The 21,154-nt window shown below is 46.5% G+C and overlaps 1 protein-coding gene across 1 annotated transcript in view; it reads right to left on the reverse strand.

Annotated features, from left to right (window-relative positions):
* CNTNAP2 (contactin associated protein like 2) overlaps positions 1-21,154 on the reverse strand; it is a 2,081,195-nt gene that overhangs the window by 236,200 nt on the left and 1,823,841 nt on the right. The window contains exon 15 of the mRNA XM_030203705.1: positions 3,204-3,374. Within this exon, the coding sequence (XP_030059565.1) occupies positions 3,204-3,374 (171 nt within the window). The remainder of the gene's footprint in view (positions 1-3,203; positions 3,375-21,154) is intronic.

Here is a 21,154-nt window from a genome sequence, read left to right on the forward strand (position 1 = left end):
ACAATTTCAATTTCACTCTCGCAAGTCCCGGACGCCAGTGTAACTGGTGAAGTAGAGATAGTGTTAATTCTTTCAAACTATCAGTCACCACTGGGGGCAATTCTCTACAGATTGCCCAAAGCTAGGTGCAAATTCTATATCAGCAGTTATGCGTCTATCCTTAGGCATAAGAACTTATGCTAGCTCAACAGCTAATATAAATGTTCACAGCTAAATCCTGTCAGTTAGGTGCTTAACTGCTAGTATTCTATAACATGTGCATGTAAGTACCCCTGACACACCCATGCCCCTCCCAGGTCCACGCCCCCTTGCAATGTGCAATGGCGCACTATGCATTTTAAGCACTCAAATTTTAGAATCCTAATTAAGGGCAATTACACACATAACTGCTAATTACTACAGATTACAGTCCATTAACAACAATTATAGCCAACTAGTAAAAAAGGCCCGTTTCTCAAAGAAACAGGCGCTAGCAAGGTTTTCCTCGGAGTGTGTATGTTTGAGAGAGTGTGTGTGAGAGTAACTGTGTGAGAGAGAGAGAGTGAATGTGCGAGTGTGTGTGTGTGTGACAGAGAGAGAGAGAGAGAGAGTGAGACTGGGTGCGAGTGTGTCTGTGAGAGAGAGAGTGTGTGTGTGAGATTGAGAGTGTGTGCCAGGGCCCCCCTCCCTCCCAGTTCCAGTGTCCCCCTCCCTCCGTGTTCCAGGGTCGTCATCTCCCCTCCCTCCCTCCCTCCATTCCTTCCGTGTTCCAGGGTCGTCCCCCCTCCGTCCCTCCGAGTTCCAGGGTCGCCCCCCTCCGTCCCTCCGAGTTCCAGGGTCATCCCCTCCCTCCGACTTCATCGTCATCCCCTCCCTCCCTCCCTCCAAGTTCCAGGGTCGTCCCCTCCCTCCCTCCGAGTTCCAGGGTCATCTCCTCCCTCCCTCCCTCCCTCCGAGTTCCAGGGTCATCCCCTCCCTCCGACATCCAGGGTCATCCCCTCCCTCCCTCCGAGTTCTAGGGTCATCCCCTCCCTCCGATATCCAGGGTCATCCCCTCCCTCCCTCCAAGTTCCAGGGTCGTCCCCTCCCTCCGACTTCCAGGGTCATCCCCTTCCTCCCTCCGAGTTTCACGGTCCCCCCTCCCTCCCTCCGAGTTTCAGGGTCCCTCCCTCCCTCCGAGTTTCAGGGTCCCTCCGAGTTTCAGGATCCCCCTCCCTCCCTCCGAGTTTCAGGGTCCCTCCCTCCCTCCGAGTTTTAGGGTCCGCCCTCCCAGTTCCAGGTGCATCGTCCCTCCCTTCCTCCCTCCCTTCCTTCCAGTTCCAGGCCCCCTCCCTCTGATTTTTAAAAGTCATCTTCACTTACCAAGTCAGGGTTACGGTGGCGGCCAGCAGCGGTAAAATGCGTGCAGGCTCGGCCCTTCTCTCTCTTTCTCAGCTGTGGTCCTGCCCTTGTGGGAACAGGAAATGAGGGCGGGGCCACAGCTGAGAGAGAGAGAAGGGCTGACCCTGCACGCATTTTACCGCTGCTGCTGGCCGCCGTAATCCTGACTTGGTAAGTGAAGATGACTTTTTTTTTTTTTAAATCAGAGAGAGATGGTGACAGACTGACGAACCTTATGAACCCTTCACTTCAGTTTGCCACGGTCAGTTTCAGAACGTTGGAGGTGCTTTTTATTATAGTAGATAATGGGTTGTTAATGCCAATTGGCGGATAATTATTAAATTAAGCTACATGTGTAACTGGCACTATTCTATAATTTATGCACGTAATTATGCACAGAAATCCTAAACTTGTGTGCATAAGTTTATAAAATTAGGAGGCACCTGTACTGTAACATTTTGTACAATTTGTAATCTATGAGTTGTTCTGGTGGAGATCTATATGTATATAGCACTGGAATATTTTTGGGTACCCAGCCACAAACCACTGACTGATTTCTGGCTTTCTGTCTTTTCTGTGCTTATTGTATGCCAGACTTTCTAGAATTCTGTTACTGTTTTTGACTCTTGGAAGTCTATTCTATACATCGCACAATGAGCATTCTATTGTAACCCAACTTTATGGGCAATCCCCTGGATTCTATATATCGCTCCTAGTTTTCTGCACAAAACTCTAAGCGTATTCCATAACAACGCACTTAACTTAATTGGCTTAACAAGATAATCAGCATTGATAATAGCACTTAACAAGCAATAATGAGCACTAATTGGCAATAATTAGAATTCACAAGCACAACTCGCTATGCATATTCTGTAGTGAACTGCGCCTAAATTCTAATGCACGCAGTTCAAAAGGGTCATGGCTACAGGCGGGGAAATAGGTGTTTTGTGGGCATTTTAAAATTTATGTGCGTTGTTATAGAATATGGCCCAGTGTGTATAAATTTACATGCAGGGATTTACACTACATTTTTGTTGGTGTAAATGGAGGCACGTAGTTTTAGGCACTGGATATCAACTACTTGTAGTCTATATACTGTGCCTAAATCTAGGTGCTGCTTATAGAATATGCTTAGGCGGAAATGTTTTCCGTGTCAGTTTTTTAGGTGTCTTATATAGAATCTGGCCCAATGTAACTAGGCAATTTGTATTACTACTGTGACACTACAGACTAGTAGTCCTTAACCCAGTCCCTGGGGCACATCTAGCCAGTCAGGTTTTCATGATTTCCACAAAGAATCCACAAGATAGATTTGCATACAACAGAGGCAGTGCATGAAAATCTCTGTGGATATTCTGAAATCATAGGTGACCGGTAGGTCTCAAGGACTGGGCTGAGAACCACTAATGCAAACTTTCTATCATAATATGATGCTAGAGATTTACTTACTGGACAATGTTTCTACTATACTATAGATACTATGGTTTGTTGGGTTTAGTGACTAATATCTGGGATGCAAAGTGATGAGGTTCATAAGCGCTAATTCATATTATGATACTCATTCTTTAGATAAAGTATTTAAGTAGAGATGCATTAAGTACAGGGTTTGATGCATCTAATCTTTGTCTCATTATATGTATTAAATAACAACCTCTTTCAGAATTCACTGTATGTATATATAGCAATTAGTAAATGTTTAAATGACTGGGTAAGACAGGAAAGGACTTCCAATGCTCTAGCAAACATTGATTCTGGATTATATTGTATGGAACAAAAATATTAGACCTACTGTATTAGGGAAACAATCCCAATGAAGAACGCAAACAGCAACAAAAAACACTCACATTTTAGCTCAAGTTTGATGAAGTCTGTTTTTCCCAAGTTCTCAAGGAATACTCCATCTGAAGCAGATGTCTTGAAGTAAAATGAGATGTCAGCACTTGTTTCGCCCTGGAATGTGGAGAAATGAAGGTAGGAAGATGGAGTATTGAAGGAAGCTGCATTCCAATAATTTCCTAGGACAAAACAGATAGAATGTTTAGATGGGAGTCAGAATGATAGGTCAACATTTCAACATTCATTCATCAGGATAATTATATAACAGACTGCTTAACATGTGTTAACAATTATGCACAAAAGTTATACCAGTGTTTACTTTTTCTTTGAAAATTACCCTATGGAACATATATGCAAACATTTACATGTTTGCAGCTGGAGTATTGTGTTCAGTACTGGTCTCCGTATCTCAAAAAAGATATAGTAGAATTGGAAAAGGTACAGCGAAGGGCGACGAAAATGATAGTGGGGATGGGACGACTTTCCTATGAAGAGAGGCTGAGAAGGCTAGGGCTTTTCAGCTTGGAGAAGAGACGGCTGAGGGGAGATATGATAGAAGTGTATAAAATAATGAGTGGAATGGATCGGGTGGATGTGAAGCGACTGTTCACGCTATCCAAAAATACTAGGACTAGAGGGCATGAGTTGAAGCTACAGTGTGGTAAATTTAAAACGAATCGGAGAAAATTTTTCTTCACCCAACGTGTAATTAGACTCTGGAATTCATTGCCGGAGAACGTGGTACGGGCGGTTAGCTTGACGGAGTTTAAAAAGGGGTTAGATAGATTCCTAAAGGACAAGTCCATAGACCGCTATTAAATGGACTGGAAAAATTCCTCATTTTTAGGTATAACTTGTCTGGAATGTTTTTACGTTTGGGGAGCGTGCCAGGTGCCCTTGACCTGGATTGGCCACTGTCGGTGACAGGATGCTGGGCTAGATGGACCTTTGGTCTTTCCCAGTATGGCACTACTTATGTACTTATGTACTTATGTATTTACCTACATATATTCTAGGAAATATTAAAATAAGCCATTTCTATGCAGAGCTTTGCTTTGTGCATGTGAATGGATTTTAAAATTAACTGAGGAAAGGGGGAGTAGGAGGAGTAGGCTCTTGAACAACACTAGTAGGCGACGTAGGTTAGGAACAATCTCTTTATTTAAATATACACTTGACTCAACTCGGCGCTACAGACGCCTTCTTCAGGAGTCTTGTGATATATAAATATACGAATATTAAGCTCAAAAGTGCAATTGAATACGCTGAGCTGTTGTTCCTGCATCGGCAGTGGATTACAATTGTAGCAGAAGCCTTGCTTTCATTCTCTTTGAGCTTAATATTCGTATATTTATATATCACAAGACTCCTGAAGAAGGCGTCTGTAGTGCTGAAACACAGCTGTGTTGAGTCGAGTGTATATTTAAATAAAGAGATTGTTCCTAACCTACGTCGCCTACTAGTGTTGTTCAAGAGCCTACTCCTCCTACTCCCCCTTTCCTCAGAATCTACTTTTCGTAGGAATTTGTGTACCTCCACCCTTGTGGTGGTTTGGTTTGCTTTTAAAATTAACTACCAGGTAATCTATAAGAACAAGTGTATATCCTGATTATAATTTATAAGTGTTGAAGGTACAATGTGTACCTCTAGTTTACCTCTCAGTTAGGGCCACTAGCTAAGCTTCCCTGGTCAGGTACCCAGTACCAGGTGTCATGTCTCCTACCTCAACGCAAGTGGCGTCCTCGGGCTGCACAGGGTCCTGGCAACACACACACTTGACTGGCTTGGCCTTGAGCCATGTCTGTGTACTACTTCTCTGGCTGCAGGCTCCATGATTGCCTTGATCTCATGCACCTGGATCTGCTCTCTCTGCCAGGGGAGGAATACCAGATGAAACTGAAAGAAGCCAAGAGAGAGGTACGTCTGGCGAAGGCGCAAGTGGAAGAACAAATGGCTAGAAATGTAAGGAGGGGCGACAAAAATTTCTTCGGGTATATTAGTGAAAGAAGAAGGACTAAAAAGGGAATTGTGAGACTAAAAGATACAGCGAACCGCTATGTAGATAATGATGAAGAAAAAGCCAATTTACTAAATAGCTATTTTTGTTCAGTTTTCACTGAAGAAAATCCTGGAGAAGGACCGCGAGGGACTGGCAAAAGTACACCTGAGAATGGAATGGATATAGCACCGTTCATGGAAGAGAGTGTGTATCAACAACTTGGAAAGCTAAAGGTGGACAAAGCCATGGGACCGGATGGGATCCACCCCAGAATATTGATGGAGCTCAGAGAGGTCCTGGCGGGTCCTCTTAAAGATTTGTTTAATAAATCCTTGGAGACGGGAGAGGCTCCGAGGGATTGGAGAACGGCGGAGGTGGTCCTTCTTCACAAAAGTGGGGATAGGGAAGAAGCTGGAAACTACAGGCCGGTAAGCCTCACTTCGGTTATTGGAAAAGTAATGGAAGCCATGCTGAAGGAAAGGATAGTGAATTTCCTGGAAGCCAATAAGTTGCAAGATCCGAGACAACATGGTTTCACCAAAGGGAAATCGTGCCAAACGAATCTCATTGAATTCTTTGACTAGGTGACAGGAGAATTAAATCAAGGACGTGCTATGGACGTCATCTACTTAGATTTCAGCAAGGCTTTCGACACGGTTCCCCACAGGAGGCTCTTAAATAAACTAGACGGCCTGAAGTTAGGACCCAAAGTGGTGAACTGGATTAGGAACTGGTTGACGGACAGACGCCAGAGGGTGGTGGTGAATGGAGTTCGCTCGGAGGAGGGAAAGGTGAGTAGTGGAGTGCCTTGGGGATCGGTGCTGGGGCCCATTCTGTTCAATATATTTGTGAGTGACATTGCCGAAGGGTTACAAGGTAAAGTTTGGCTTTTTGCGGATGACACCAAGATTTCCAACACAGTGGACACCCCGGAGGGTGTGGAAAACATGAAAAAAGATCTGAAAAAGCTAGAAGAATGGTCTAACGTTTGGCAATTAAAATTCAATGCGAAGAAATGCAAAGTGATGCACTTAGGGAGTAGAAATCCAAGGGAGACGTATGTGTTAGGCGGGGAGAGTCTGATAGGCACGGACGGGGAGGGGGATCTTGGGGTGATAGTATCTGAGGACCTGAAGGCGACGAAACAGTGCGACAAGGCGGTGGCAGTAGCTAAAAGATTGCTAGGCTGTATAGAGAGAGGAGTGACCAGCAGAAGAAAGGAGGTTTTAATGCCCTTGTATAAGACGTTGGTGAGGCCCCACCTGGAGTATTGTGTTCAGTTTTGGAGGCCGTATCTTGCGAAGGATGTTAAAAAAATGGAAGCGGTGCAAAGAAAAGCTACGAGGATGGTATGGGATTTACGTTCCAAGACGTATGAAGAGAGGCTTGCTGACCTGAACATGTACACCCTGGAGGAAAGGAGGAACAGGGGTGATATGATACAGACGTTCAAATATTTGAAAGGTATTAATCCGCAAACGAATCTTTTCCGGAGATGGGAAGGCGGTAGAACGAGAGGACATGAAATGAGATTGAAGGGGGGCAGACTCAGGAAAGATATCAGGAAGTATTTTTTCACGGAGAGGGTGGTGGACGCTTGGAATGCCCTTCCGCAGGAGGTGGTGGAGACGAAAACGGTAACGGAGTTCAAACATGCGTGGGATATGCATAGAAGAATCCTGTGCAGAAGGAATGGATCCTCAGAAGCTTAGCTGAAATTGGGTGGCGGAGCAGTTGGGGGGAAGAGGGGGTGGTGGTTGGGAGGCGAGGATAGGGGAGGGCAGACTTATACGGTCTGTACCAGAGCCGGTGATGGGAGGCGGGACTGGTGGTTGGGAGGCGGGAAATACTGCTGGGCAGACTTATATGGTCTGTGCCCTGAAAAGGACAGGTACAAATTCAAGGTAAGGTATACACATATGAGTTTGTCTTGGGCAGACTGGATGGACCATGCAGGTCTTTTTCTGCCGTCATCTACTATGTTACTATGTTACTATGGGCAGACTTATACGGTCTGTGCCCTGAAGAGCACAGGTACAAATCAAAGTAGGGTATACACAAAAGTAGCACACATGAGTTGTCTTGTTGGGCAGACTGGATGGACCGTGCAGGTCTTTTTCTGCTGTCATCTACTATGTTACTATGTTACCTGGCTTCCAGGCTCTTTAATTGCCTTGCTACCACGCACCTGTGCTGACTTTCTCTCTGCCTACCTGACCTATGGAAGCTCTCTTCTTCAGCTGGTTCCTGTCTACGTCAGAAAGCCTGCACTATTTCTGGGACGCTTTCCCTCTGCCTCATTGCTTTGGCTTCTACTTGGGTAAGTGTTTCTCTTCAGTGTACTCTTCTGTTTGCTGCCTGCCTGTAAAGACCCTGCTTGTACCTGGATTACTCTTCTGTCTGCTGCCTGCTTGGATATCCTGCCTGGACCTGGTTACTCTCTTGCCTGCTGCCTGCCTGAATATCCTGCCTGGACCTGGTTATTCTCCTGTCTACTGCCTGCCTGAATATCTTGCCTGGACCTGGTGACTCCCAGGTCAGTTACCCGCCTGTATACCTGCCTGGACCCAAGACACTCCTTAGCCTACTGCCTGTCACTCTGTTGTGACCCGCTCCTGAACTTCTTCGTTCTGCTCTCCTCTGGCTGGTCTCTCTGGGCGCCCCTTTCCTGGCCTCTCAGTATAAGTCCTGTCAGCTGCCTGCACCTGGGGGCTCAACCCTCGGGGAACGGCGTCACCACAGGTGAACTTCGGGTTTGCTCGGTCGCCAACAGAACCCGGGTCCGTGTCTTTTCACATCCGGCAGCACACTGCTCGGCACAGGAACTCACCATATCTGACACCAGGGTCCACAAAACAGATTGTACTTCAGTCGAGCTGGATGCAGGCTGGGGCTGGACTAAATCCCGATAGGCCAAAGGGCTCTTTCACCTGAGTACTCAAAAATTCGCTCTCAGAAAAGATGACCGCAGTCTAGATAAGTAGCTTCAACTTTTCTTTACTAAACAACCAACTCAGAACAAACTCATGAAAAAACAGTCTATGTACAGTCCAGGTACATATAGAGGTCTTGAACCAAAATCAAATAAAGTTCTGTTCATCTCTAGCCCAACCTGGATCAGGGTTATTCTGAGCATCCCACCAGAAATGAGCCTCCTTTGCTCTCATTCCTCTCCTGCCTGTGGCAGTGGCGTAGCTACGGGTGAAAACAGGCCCACTCATTCTTGCCTCAGGCCCACCCAGTCTAGTGGCCCCCAAAGCATCTCATTGGTGGTGCCTCACTCCTCTCTCTCTCCCTCTCTCTTATGGTTTCTTCCCGTCTCTCTCTGAACCTCCCCGCCCCCCCCATCTACCCTTGAACCTTCGCCGGCAGCGATTCCTGTAAGCAACCTGTGTTAGCCCTGCAGGTTCCCCTCTACCGCATCCCACCCTCAATGTCAATTCCTGTTTCTTAACTGGTGGAGATGTGGTAGAGAGAAGCTTGCAGGGCTGGTGAAGGTTGCTTCTGGAATTGCTGTGAGCGACGACTTGGAAGTAGACCGGGGAGGAAGAGAGGAACAGATGCCGAGTGGTTGGGGGGAGGGGGGAACAATAGCAGAGGCAGAGGGAAAGTTTAAAAAAAAAAAAACCTGTATGCCCTTACTAGGTAAACCAGCTGCAGGCACCCTCTGCCCATAGGGCAGGATTTCATCCACCAGTTGACACAGGTTTTAACCAGTGGCATAGCTAGGAGGAGGGCGCAGGGGGAGCGGCTGCTCCCCCAGATTTTTAGAAAAAATGGTGCCTGTGTGCCACATGCTAATATTTTTTTCTGCCCCTCCCCCTCTCTTTTACTGATGGCAGTAAAATGTAGCTTCGGCACACAGCAATCTCGTTTGGTAAAAGGACCCCTAAGAATGTTATTTTAAATAGTTTAACATTTGTTTTTTGGATAGTAAGACAGTTATGAATTATACTGTAACACCTTTGAAATATGGATTAACAGTAGCCCCGGCGGGTTTAAATTTAGAAATTGACTGGTTTTCTTTAATATGACATATATAGGAGTGTGGTCCTGCTGGAATCTGATTGGTTGGACCATTATGAGAGTTTGTATAAGGGTGGCATCAGAGGGTTAGACACCATCTTGAAATATTTTGCAGACACTGGGAGAATGATAGTGTCATTATAGATATGTGAGTCAGTATTGTAGATTTTACTATAGTTGAGGGATGGGGTAGATTTTGCTACTTGTTTATATTTTCATTCATTAGGACCAGGCTCTAACACAGCTTTTGTGAAACATGGCATATTGGCACAGGTTCGAAGCAATTAGAAAATTGACCAAGATGGATTAAGATAAGTTTTCTTAAGAATATAGCTTCTCTACAAAAGAATGATTGTTATTTCCATAAATAATTAAATTTAGACCTTTGTGAAAATTCTTGACACTGATGAGATAAGTGAATTGTTGGGCAGTGATCCTGCCATGAAACGAATCACTGCCAAGGTATTTATTCACAGGTCGTTTTTGGACTCATACCTATAGAGAATATTTATTTGCGTTGGGCTGCTCAATTTTGTCAACATTTTGGTTGTTTTGGGACATATTTAACTTTAGATACACAAATAACCACCACAGGCCTGAGTAAAAAAGCTGATTCTTAAACATAGCGGCAACCATAAGCCTTATGGTATCAGGCAGCTTATTCCACTGAAATGGCTCAGCAATTGAGAAAACACATAGGGGCCCATTTCCAGGGCACCTCGGAAATAGGGCATTTTCAAGTATTTCTTTTACAGTTCACATTAGGGCTGTAACCTGAAAAAAATTGACACGAGAGCACTTACTGCCTCATACCTTGGTGGTGGTAAGGGTTCCCACATTATGGATGTACTAACCAGTTAGCAACCAAATGTCAACACGCTAGCTGAATTCTCTGCCTGACATGCCCCTCCAAAATCCCAAAATATAAATAATCCGCAACAAGGTTATTTTCTACAAAATGCTTTAAATGTGCTTTGCGGTAAGTGGTTTCACACGCACTAAGCACACATTAGGGTGGAGGAGTGGCCTAGTGGTTAGGGTGGTGGACTCTGGTCCTGAGGAACTGAGTTTGATTCCCACTTCAGGCACAGGCAGCTCCTTGTGACTCTGGGCAAGTCACTTAACCCTCCATTGCCCCATGTAAGCCGCATTGAGCCTGCCATGAGTGGGAAAGCACGGGGTACAAATGTAACAAAAATAAAAACATCCTTTAGTAGACATACCTCATATTCTGGTTTCTGCAAAATGGATCTTAGACAGAAATGGTCACTGTGAGCCCCTCTGATCTTAGAGCAAGATTAGCCTATAAATTCTCAGAACTGTAGTTTCATGATGTAATTGGAAATAAATAAAACAAGCCACCCAAAAACCTGAGCTCTCCAATTTTAGGATCCCCCATTTGGGACCCCAGGCATCCAGGACCCCCTATTCCCAGTAACTACTTGTCTAGGACCCCCCCCCCCCCCATCCAACCAATTTGGTGGTTAGTGTTCGTAGGGCTTGGTTTTAGCCAAACAGTGCCGATATTCAGTACTGTGGAGTTCAGTGGGGTCAGTTAAATCAAGCCATACAAATTAAGACCTAAAGTTATCCGGTTACGTTTACCCAGGTAACTTTAATCAGTCATGTTCAGTGGTAGGACTAGACTGGCTAAGTCTGCTGAAATCCTGGCTTAAAAAGTGTCTAGCTCAGAATGATCCTTCTTTGGATGTTTCTTCTGTTTTGGAGATTTCAGATACTGAATCAGCTGAAGCTTCAACCTTGGTGGCTACTGTGGTGTTGGCGCCTGATAAAATCTGGTTGATGAAGACGTACTTTAAAAATAAGGAGAGGACTGTTTTTGGGTCTTAGAATTCAAAATTTTCCTGATGCTTCCAGAGTTACTGAAAAGAGACCTCAGCAAGTTTTATTGCTGAAACCAGGGGCGGGACCAGAGCTGAGAGACAGAGAAAGGAAGAAGGGCTGAAGTGTGCACGCAGCACTTTTCACTGCTGCTGCCGGCCTGTTGCCGCCGTAACCCTGACGAGGTAAGAAGAAAGATGACTTTTTAAATTCGGAGGGGAAGAACAAAGGAGGGGGGAGGAGGGGGGAGACTCGGAGGGAGCCTGCATGCCTTCACTGCTGCTGCTGCCACCCGCCCCCCCGATGACTTTTAGATCAGCTGATTTCTGGCAGGCTGCAGGCACAGATGCTGCAGCCTGCTTGCCGGCGTCGGCCGGCGCCCTGTGCATACTCATGATAGATCAGACTCAGGACAGGACAGGTAATGTGATGACCTGAACTGAGAAACCCGGACAAATCGAGGAAACTTGGAAACCCGCCCGGACTCCCCACGGCGCCCTCAAAAAGAGGACATGTCTGGGGAAATCCAAACATATGGTAACCCTAAGCCCCCCTCTCCATGGCTATGCCACTGGTTAGGAGGAGAGCTAGCCGCTTCACCTATATTCCAGTTTCTTCAGATTTTGCTATTTTGCATTGTCTCACTGGTGGCCCAAATAACTGTCTGGCCATAAACTACTGTAGGTCATTAGAAAAACAGAAACTGCATGGTGCTATATGAGCCACCTTTAGCAGGAAGCTCACTTTGACTCAAAGTTGATAGAACTCTTTAGAACCCTGAATCCTCAGTGGGGCATTTGGAACAGGAAGAATTAGGATTTAGTAAAAGCAGACATCCTATTGTAATGGAAATACTCAGAACTGATGGTCTGCTAAAGTGCTGCAGGCGATGATAAATAGGCAAAAGATACAAAGGGCTGCTGGAGCTGTCCTATAATCATTTTAGGTTTATTTCACTTATGACCCAGACTTCAACAAAATTCATCAAATAGATATTTTACTTGCTCAGTGCAAAATAAATACTAAAAATGACTGCAGGTATTCATAAACCTTCATGGCTGACCGGAACCCCCCATCCATTCCACTGTGCAAAATCTTGTATTATTTATTTTCCAGGATTATTCGTTAATCAATTGTGGCTAATAATTTGTTGGTGCATGATTGTGCCTTTTTGTGTTTTCTCAGGGAAAAAGGTCTGCCTATAATTTTTCAGACTGTGTCACACACTGGAAAACCAATAGATGGCAGCAAGAACTAAGATTTGTAAGAAAGAGTTACATATTATACACTGAAGAAAAAGTGCGGTGCATGGAAATTTTTCTTTGTCAAAATGTACACATTATTATAGTGTGTGCCAGAAAGGGGATTGGTGCTGGGTCTATCTCAGGCCCTGCTGTTGACCAAAGGGAGCTTTATAAACCCAGAATTTAAAGATAAAGATAATAGAAATAACAAAAAATACCCGAAATGATAATACCTTTAGTAATGGACTAACTTAACACATTTTATGACTGGCTTTTAAAGGCCAGAACCTTCATTCTCAGGTCAAGAATGAGCATAAGATATTATCAACAAAGATATGGTGGAGGCTCAAAAGCAAAACACTACTAAATAGATGTTAGAAGAGAAACCATGTGCCAGCCAGTAGGAATATTATGGTTTGGGGATTAGGGCTGGAGTAAAGAAAGTATGGGAGAAAGAGGTCAGCCTTCTTGTAAACACTGTCCTGCAGAAAAGGTAAGAATTGGTTCTTGCATTACATAATAATTCCTATTTACTAAAGGGATAATATTCAGCTTGTGCAGTCAACGTGTTTTTATATGCCAGCCGCCACAGTTTGTTTTATAACCAGATATAGTAGAATTAGAAAAGGTGCAGAGAAGGGTGACAAAAATGATAAGCGGGTGGGACGACTTCCCTATGAGGAAAGGCTAAAGCGTCTAGGGCTCTTCAGCTTGCAGAAAAGACGGCTGAAGGGAGATATGATAGAGGTCTATAAAATAATGAGTGGAGTGGAATGGGTAGATGTGAATCGCTTGTTTACTCTTTCCAAAAATACTAGGACTAGGGGGCAGGTAATTAAACTACAAAGTAGTAAATTCAAAACGAATCAGGGAAAATATGTCTTCACTCAACGGGTAATTAAACTCTGGAATTTGTTGTCAGAGAATGTAGCAAAAGCAGTTAGCTTATCGGGGTTTAAAAAAGGTTTGGATGGCTTCTTAAAAGAAAAGTCCATAAGCCATTATTAAGATGGATTTGGGGAAAATCCTCTGCTTATTTCTAAGATAAGCAGCATAAAATGTATTGTACTCTTTTGGGATCTTGCCAGATACTTGTAACCTGGATTGACCAATGTTGGAAACAGGATGCTGGGCATGATGGACCTTCAGTCTGTCCCAGTATGGCAACATTTATGTAATTATGAATATGTGGGTATAATCAGAGTGTGAAGGTCAGCCACTAAAGGTGGAGGAACAAGGAACACTACGAGCGTAGTGGGGTGATTGAAGTAGTGTAGGCAAACGACACTTCCAAAAATACAAGGGAGTCGAGGAATGCTGTACACAGGATTTATTCATAAACAAACACTAATCAACTAAACATGGAGCCGTATTTCGGCGCTCAACGCACCTGCCTCAGGAGTCTTTGTAGATGTAGTGTTAAAAAAATGTGAGTAGACACGCTGGTAAAAACATCCTGATTATGTTCACCAAAGCATAAACACGTGTCAAGTCGATTAGTGATTGTTCAGGAATAAATCCTATGTATGAAATTTTTTGACTCCCTCATGTTTTTGGAAGTGTTGTTTGCCTGCACTATTCCTTCAATCACCGGTATAATCAGAACGTCAGCATTTATCTGGGTACTGGTGATATTCGGCCTGGTAATCTATCGGATAACCTACCTTTTTGCTGTCCCAACTATATCTACTACTACTACTACTATTTAGCATTTCTGTAGCGCTACAAATCGTACTCAGCGCTTCACAAACATAGAAAAAAGACAGTCCCTGCTCAAAGAGCTTACAATCTAATAGACAAAAATAAAGCAAGCAAATCAATTAATGTGGGGGAGTGGTTACAAGTCAAAAGCAATGTTAAAGAGGTGGGCTTTCAATCTAGATTTAAAGATGGTCAAGGATGGGGCAGTAATATTCCAGTAAGATGTGTAAATAAAAAACTTAAAGTAAGTCGGTCAATATATTGTATATGGATTTTCAGAAGGCACTTTGTAACATGAAAGACTCCTCGGGAAAATTTATGATGAAGCCACAACTTAAGTACTGGTAGCTTCTGGTTGGCAAACTGAAAATCTCCGCTAACTGGGTAACTCCTGGTTCTGCCCAGTCTCTGCCCCCGGATCGCCCTGGCCACTGCCTAGACAGTGCAAAGTGATTTGCCCAGATATTCAGTAGCACTATCCGGTTAAGAGCTGATGAATATATGGGCTTGCCCCAGTCAGTGTGATTATCTGAGCAGGAGTCTCTCTTGCCCAGTTAATCCTTTAAATATTGAACCTTAGCCATTTTCTTCATAGAAACAGACCTCCAAATTCTGTATAGGCCACCCAAACTGGGACGCAGATCCCAGATTCGCACCAGGGGCGTAGCCACGGGTGGGCCTGGACGGGCCCAGGCCCACCCATTTTCCCTCCAGGCCCGCCCATCCTTCGCACGCTGTCGCTGCCCTTTTGTCCCGCGGAGGCAGCGTTCAGTGTTTCCTTCCGACCTACCCTGTCTTTTCCCCAAGCTCCGCTGCATCGTCCCTGCAAGTGGAATCCTTCTTCTTTTCGGCCGTCACGCTGCGCTGCCGTTCACACAGGCAGCTTCGCTCCTCCCCCGCGTCCATTCTGGCCCTCTCTGATGCACTTCCTGTTAGGGCCGGATGAACGCGGTGGGGGAGGAGCGAAGCTGCCTGTGTGAACAGCAGCGCAGCGTGACGGCCGAAAAGAAGAAGGATTCCACTTGGGGCGATGCAGCGGAGCTTGGGGAAAAGACAGGGCAGGAAGGAAACGCTGCCTCCGCGGGACAAAAGGGCAGCGGGAAGGTTGTGGATGGGCGGGCTGGAGGGGAAAATGGCTGAGCTGCTGGGACATGGGAGGGGAGAGGAAGAAGGGACTGGAGGGAAGGGAGAGAGCTGCTGGACATGGGAGGGAGAGGAAGAAGGGACTTGAGGGAAGGGAGAGAGCTGCTGGACATGGGATGGAGAGGAGAGGGGATTGGATGGGAGAGAGCTACTGGACATGGGAGGGAGAGGAAGAAGGGACTGGAGGGAAGGGAGAGAGCTGCTGGACATGGGAGGGAGAGGAAGAAGGACTGGAGGGAAGGGAGAGAGCTGCTGGACATGGGATGGAGAGGAGGAGGGGATTGGATGGGAGAGAGCTACTGGACATGGGAGGGAGAGGAAGAAGGGACTGGAGGGAAGGGAGAGAGCTGCTGGACATGGGAGGGAGAGGAAGAAGGGACTGGAGGGAAGGGAGAGAGCTGCTGGACATGGGATGGAGAGGAGGAGGGGATTGGATGGGAGAGAGCTACTGGACATGAGAGGGAGAGGAAGAAGGGACTGGAGGGAAGGGAGAGAGCTGCTGGACATGGGATGGAGAGGAGGAGGGGATTGGATGGGAGAGAGCTACTGGACATGGGAGGGAGAGGAAGAAGGGACTGGAGGGAAGGGAGAGAGCTGCTGGACATGGGATGGAGAGGAGGAGGGGATTGGATGGGAGAGAGCTACTGGACATGGGAGGGAGAGGAAGAAGGGACTGGAGGGAAGGGAGAGAGCTGCTGGACATGGGATGGAGAGGAGGAGGGGATTGGATGGGAGAGAGCTACTGGACATGGGAGGGAGAGGAAGAAGGGACTGGAGGGAAGGGAGAGAGCTGCTGGACATGGGATGGAGAGGAGGAGGGGATTGGATTGGAGAGAGCTACTGGACATGGGAGGGAGAGGAAGAAGGGACTGGAGGGAAGGGAGAGAGCTGCTGGGACATGGGAGGGAGAGGAAGAAGGGACTGGAGGGAAGGGAGAGAGCATCTGGGACATGGGAGGGAGAGGAAGAAGGGACTGACGGGAAGGGAGAGCTGCTGGGACATGGGAGGGACTGGCGGGAAGGGAGAGAGCTACTGGACATGGGAGGGAGAGGAGGAAGGGGCTGGAGAGCTGCTGGACAAGGAAGGAAGAGGAAGAAGGGACTAGAGGGAAGAGAGCTGCTGGACATGGGAGGATAGGGAGAGAAAGAGGGGAGATGGATGATAGGATGCAGAGAGAAAGGGGAGAAACTAGAAGGATGTGGAGAGAGGGAGGAGACTGAACAGAAAAGGGTAGAGCGATAGACACTGGATAGAAGGAGAGGGGAGATAGAGACACTAGATGGAAGGATCAGGAGAGAGGGTAGATGAGTGGAAGGATAAGGAGAGAAAGAGGGAAGACACTGGATGGAAGGGTAGGGAGAAAAAGGAGACGCTGGATGCAAAAGAAAGAGGGGAGACACTGGAAGGATGGGGAGAGAAAGAGGGGAGCTGCTGGATGGAAAGAGGGAGAGGACAGAGTAGGGAAAGACTGGAGAATAAGAGGAAGGGGCATGTGGAGAACAAGGGTGAGGAAAAGATGAAAAGCCATAGGTGATGAACGGACAGGAAAACCCTGGCAAGAGAAAGACGAAGGAAAGCAGAATCTAGAGACTGGGAGCAACACAATGAGAAAAAGTAAATGGCCATACAACAAAGGTAAAGAAAATAATTTTATTTTTAATTTAGGATACAGTAATATGGTACCTGTGTTAATAAAGTTTCAGAGACCAATACTTCCTTCCTTAGGTCAGGAGAGGATATCGTAACAGCATTATACTGACCTGAGGCAGGAGGTTTTGGTCTCTGAAAGCTCACTGAAAAGTGTGACTAAATTTTGCTGGGGGAGGGGGGTAGAGAGAAAATTTTGTGTCCACCCACTTTGGGTTCAGGCCCACCCAAAATTGGCAGTCTGGCTACGCCACTGATTCGCACGTAAGCTAATTAGTCAATTAGGTGCTAACAATCAATTACTGGTATTAACAACCACTTAATTGGCAGTAATTAGGAGCTGCATGCAGATCTGCCCTACGTCCTACTGTATAACATGCGTACCTAAATTTCATAGCATGCAATGCGGGCATGGCCATGGGAGGGGCATGAGCGAACCAGGGGCGTTCACAGAAATTAGGTGCAAATTTATGGGCAATTTCATCCATAATATCTGCCATCGGATGCCTATAGTAAGGCGCAAGAAGCATGCCAAGCTAGTATTCTGTATAGACCATTCTGCACAGAGCGCCCTTTAAAGAATACTAGCTTAGGGGCCCTGTTGCAAAGGCACAGTAGGGCTGCCACATGGGTGGCGCATGCCAAATCGGCTCTACCACTGGGGTACCATGGGAGCCCAGCAATCAGGGCCGGTCTTAGCAAGTGCGGGGCCCTATGCAGACCAATCTGATGGGGCCCCATCCTAGCCCCGCCCCCACCCTAACTCCAGGGCTGGCCACCCCTCCCTCCGAGCTCCCAGGCCATCCCCTGGGCTCCCCAGCTCCAGGGCTGGGCTCCCCAGCTCCCTCCCTCCCAGCTCCAAGGCCGGCTGGCCGGTCTCTCTCTCTCTCTCCCTCCCACCCACCAGCTCCAAGGCCCCCCACCCAGCTCCCACCCAGCTCCAAGGCCCCCCTCGCTCCCACCCACCAGCTCCAAGGCCCCCCCTCTGAATTTTAAGTTACCTCATCATCGACGTCGGAGCAGCCGGCAGGTAGCAGCAGCCGTGAAAAGTGTGCGAGCTGCTGGGCGGTGCTTCCGGAGCCTTCCATTCCCTTCCCTCGCTCAGCTCTGGTCTCGCCCTCAAAACGAGGGAAGGGAAAGGAAGGCTCCCGAAGCGCCGCCCAGCAGTTTGCACGCTTTTCACAGCTGCTGCTACCTGCCGGCCGCTCCGACGTCGACGACGAGGTAACTTAAAATTCAGAGGACGGGGGGACTGGAGCTTGGGCGGTCAGGGCGGGGCGACTTCAGGCATGCCGCACGGGGCCCCCTTGAGCGCGAGGCCCTATGCGGTCGCCTCGCCCTAAGACCGGACCTGCCAGCAGTAGTTCTGAAATTGGCACACACAGTTTCCCGCAGTAACATAGTAAATGACAGCAGATAAAGACCTCCATCCAGTCTGCCCAACAAGATAAACTAATTTTACGTGGTATGTGATACTTTATATGTATACCCAAGTTTGATTTGTCCTTGCCATTCTCAGGGCACAGACTGTAGAAGTCTGCCCAGCACTCTTCTTGTACTGAAAGTTATGAAGCTAACGTCGAAGCCCCTTAAAATTTACACTCAAGCCCATCCATATCTTTTCAGTCATGATCAGAGCGTAGACCATAGAAGTCTGCCTAGCACTGGTTTTGCTTCCCAATTACCGGCATCGCCACCCAATCTCTGCTAAGATTCCGTGGATCCATTCCTTCTAAACAGGATTACTTTGTGTTTATCCCACGCATGTTTGAATTCCATTACCGTTTCATCTACAGCACCTCCTGCGGTAGGGCATTCCACGTATCCACCACCCTCTCCGTGAAAAAATACTTCCTGACATTACTCCTGAGTCTGCTCCCCTTCAACCTCAATTCGTGTCCTCTAGTTGTACCGTCTCCCCGTCTCCGAAAAAGGTTCGTTTGCGGATTAATACCTTTCAAATATTTGAACATCTGTATCATATCGCCCCTGTTTCTCCTTTCTTCCAAGGTATACATGTTCAGTTCAGCAAGTCTCTCCTTGTACAGATTGCAACGCAAATCTCATACTATTTTTTTGGCTTTTCTTTGCACCGCTTCCAGTCTTTTTACATCTTTAGCAGGATTTGGCCTCCAAAACTAAACTCAAAACATGGGGGTATTCCCGGCGGTAATCAGCAGCACAGCCACATTACTGCACGCTGCCTGATTACCACAGGGTTAGCTCAAGAGTCCTTACTGCCTTCTAAATAGGTAGCGGTAAGGGCTCAGGCAGGAAATAGCCGCAGGCTAATTTTAATATTAGCGCATAGCCATTTACTGCCCCTTTTAAAAAAGGCATTTTTCCCGCCACGGTAAAAAGCAGCCCAGTGGGCACCAATTTCACGTGCCAAAACTAGCGTAGGCCACTTTTTACAGTGGCTTAGTAAACGGGCCCCTTAGTGTGGATGATCTCGGCATCTATCATTGGGCACCATTTATTGAATCTATCCCAGAGTGAGAGAAACCCATCAGTAAAAATAAAAATTAAGGCACATTTGCTGAAAAACAAAATGTCTAGATCCTTTCCCATCTCACCTCTGATTGCTACCAAGAGCATATTTTTTCCTTTAACATCATAGTCTAGCTGTCAGTTTGGTGATAATATCTAACAAGCGCGGGGGAGCTGCAGATGAAGTAGAGTTTTGTAGTATGCAGGGAAACAGAGATTAGATGAACCTGATGGACTTTATATGCCATCAATTGTAAGACTGCCTGAAATACTGAAATAAAGGTTTGTAAGTTGGATTTTATTACTTGAGAATGTTAGGGTGGTACTTGATGAGAGGAGGAAATTGAAAAATTGTACTCTCCTGTCTTTTCATTACACATTTTCTCAAAATTATATCGTGAATATGGGTTTCTCTAGTATATAAGCACAAACACTAATCATTGTTCAAAGAAAATTACAGAAACAAAAGTGAACAGATACGTTCTGGGTGATATTGAGGGGCATTTTCGAAAGGGACGTCCTTGCAAAACGGCGAATTCTAGGGGTGGGGAAACCCGTATTTTCGAAACAAGATGGATGTCCATCTTTCGTTTCGAAAATACCATCAGGGACATCCAAATCCTTAAATTTTGCCCTCCCTAGTTTTGGACGTCCCTAGACATGGACGTTTCTGATTTTTGGCGATTTTCGAAACCAAAGACGTCCATATCAAAAACGACCAAATGCAAGCCATTTGGTTGTGGGAGGAGGAAGCATTTCTAGTGCACTGGTCCCCCTGACATGCCAGGACACCAACCGGGCACCCTAGGGGGCACTGCAGTGGGCTTCATAAATTGCTCCCAGGTACATAGCTCCCTTACCTTGTGTGCTGAGCCCCCCCAAAACCCACTACCCACAACTGTACACCACTACCATAGCCCTTACGGGTGAAGGGGGCACCTAGATGTGGGTACAGTGGGTTTCTGGTGGGTTTTGTAGGGCTCGCTGCTTCCTCCACAAACGTAACCAGTAGGGGGGGGGGGGGGGGGGGGGAATGGGACTGGGTCCGCCTGTCTGAAGTGCACTGCACTCACTAAAACTGCTCCAGGGACCTGCATACTGCTGTCACAGACCTAAGTATGACATCTGAGGCTGGCACGACATATTTTGAACGATGTTTTTTGAGGGTGGGAGGGGGTTAGTGACCACTGGGGAAGTAACGGGAGGTCATCCCCGATTCTTTCCGGTGGTCATCTGGTCATTTCGTGCACCTTTATGTGCCTTAGTCATAAGAAAAACAGGTCCAGATGAAAACGTCCAAGTGTTCGTGAAGGACAGCCTTGTTTTTTTTTATTATTGGTCAAGGACATCCAAGTGTTGGGCATGACCAAGTCCTGCCTTCGCTATGCCTCCGACATGCTCCCTTGAACTTTGGCCGTCGTTGTGACGGAGTGCAGTTGGGGACGTCCTAAATCGGGTTTTGATTAAACCGATTTGGACGTCCCTGGGAGAAGGACGTCCATCTTCTGATTTATGCCAAAAGATGGACGTCCTTCTCTTTCAAAAATGAGTCCAATTGTGGACTAAGTTCATTCAGTAAAATGGTATCAGTATTAACATATTTATTGACCATCGTATCCCAGTGGAATAACACAGTAATTATGGAATGGAGGAGTAGCCTAGTGATTAGAGCACCAGCCTTGCCATCTAGAGGTGCTTAATTCAAATCCCACTAGTGCTCCTTGTGATGTTGGGCAAATCACTTAACCCTTCATTGCCTCAGGTACAGACTTTGGACCCTGTTTACTTAGCCTTGTTATAGGCATGTTAGTGTCTTTAATACGCATTAACCATGTAAGCGCCTACAATATCACTATAGGTTCCTACA

This window comes from Microcaecilia unicolor, chromosome 1, assembly GCF_901765095.1.
Source record: "Microcaecilia unicolor chromosome 1, aMicUni1.1, whole genome shotgun sequence".
Lineage (NCBI taxonomy): Eukaryota > Metazoa > Chordata > Amphibia > Gymnophiona > Siphonopidae > Microcaecilia > Microcaecilia unicolor.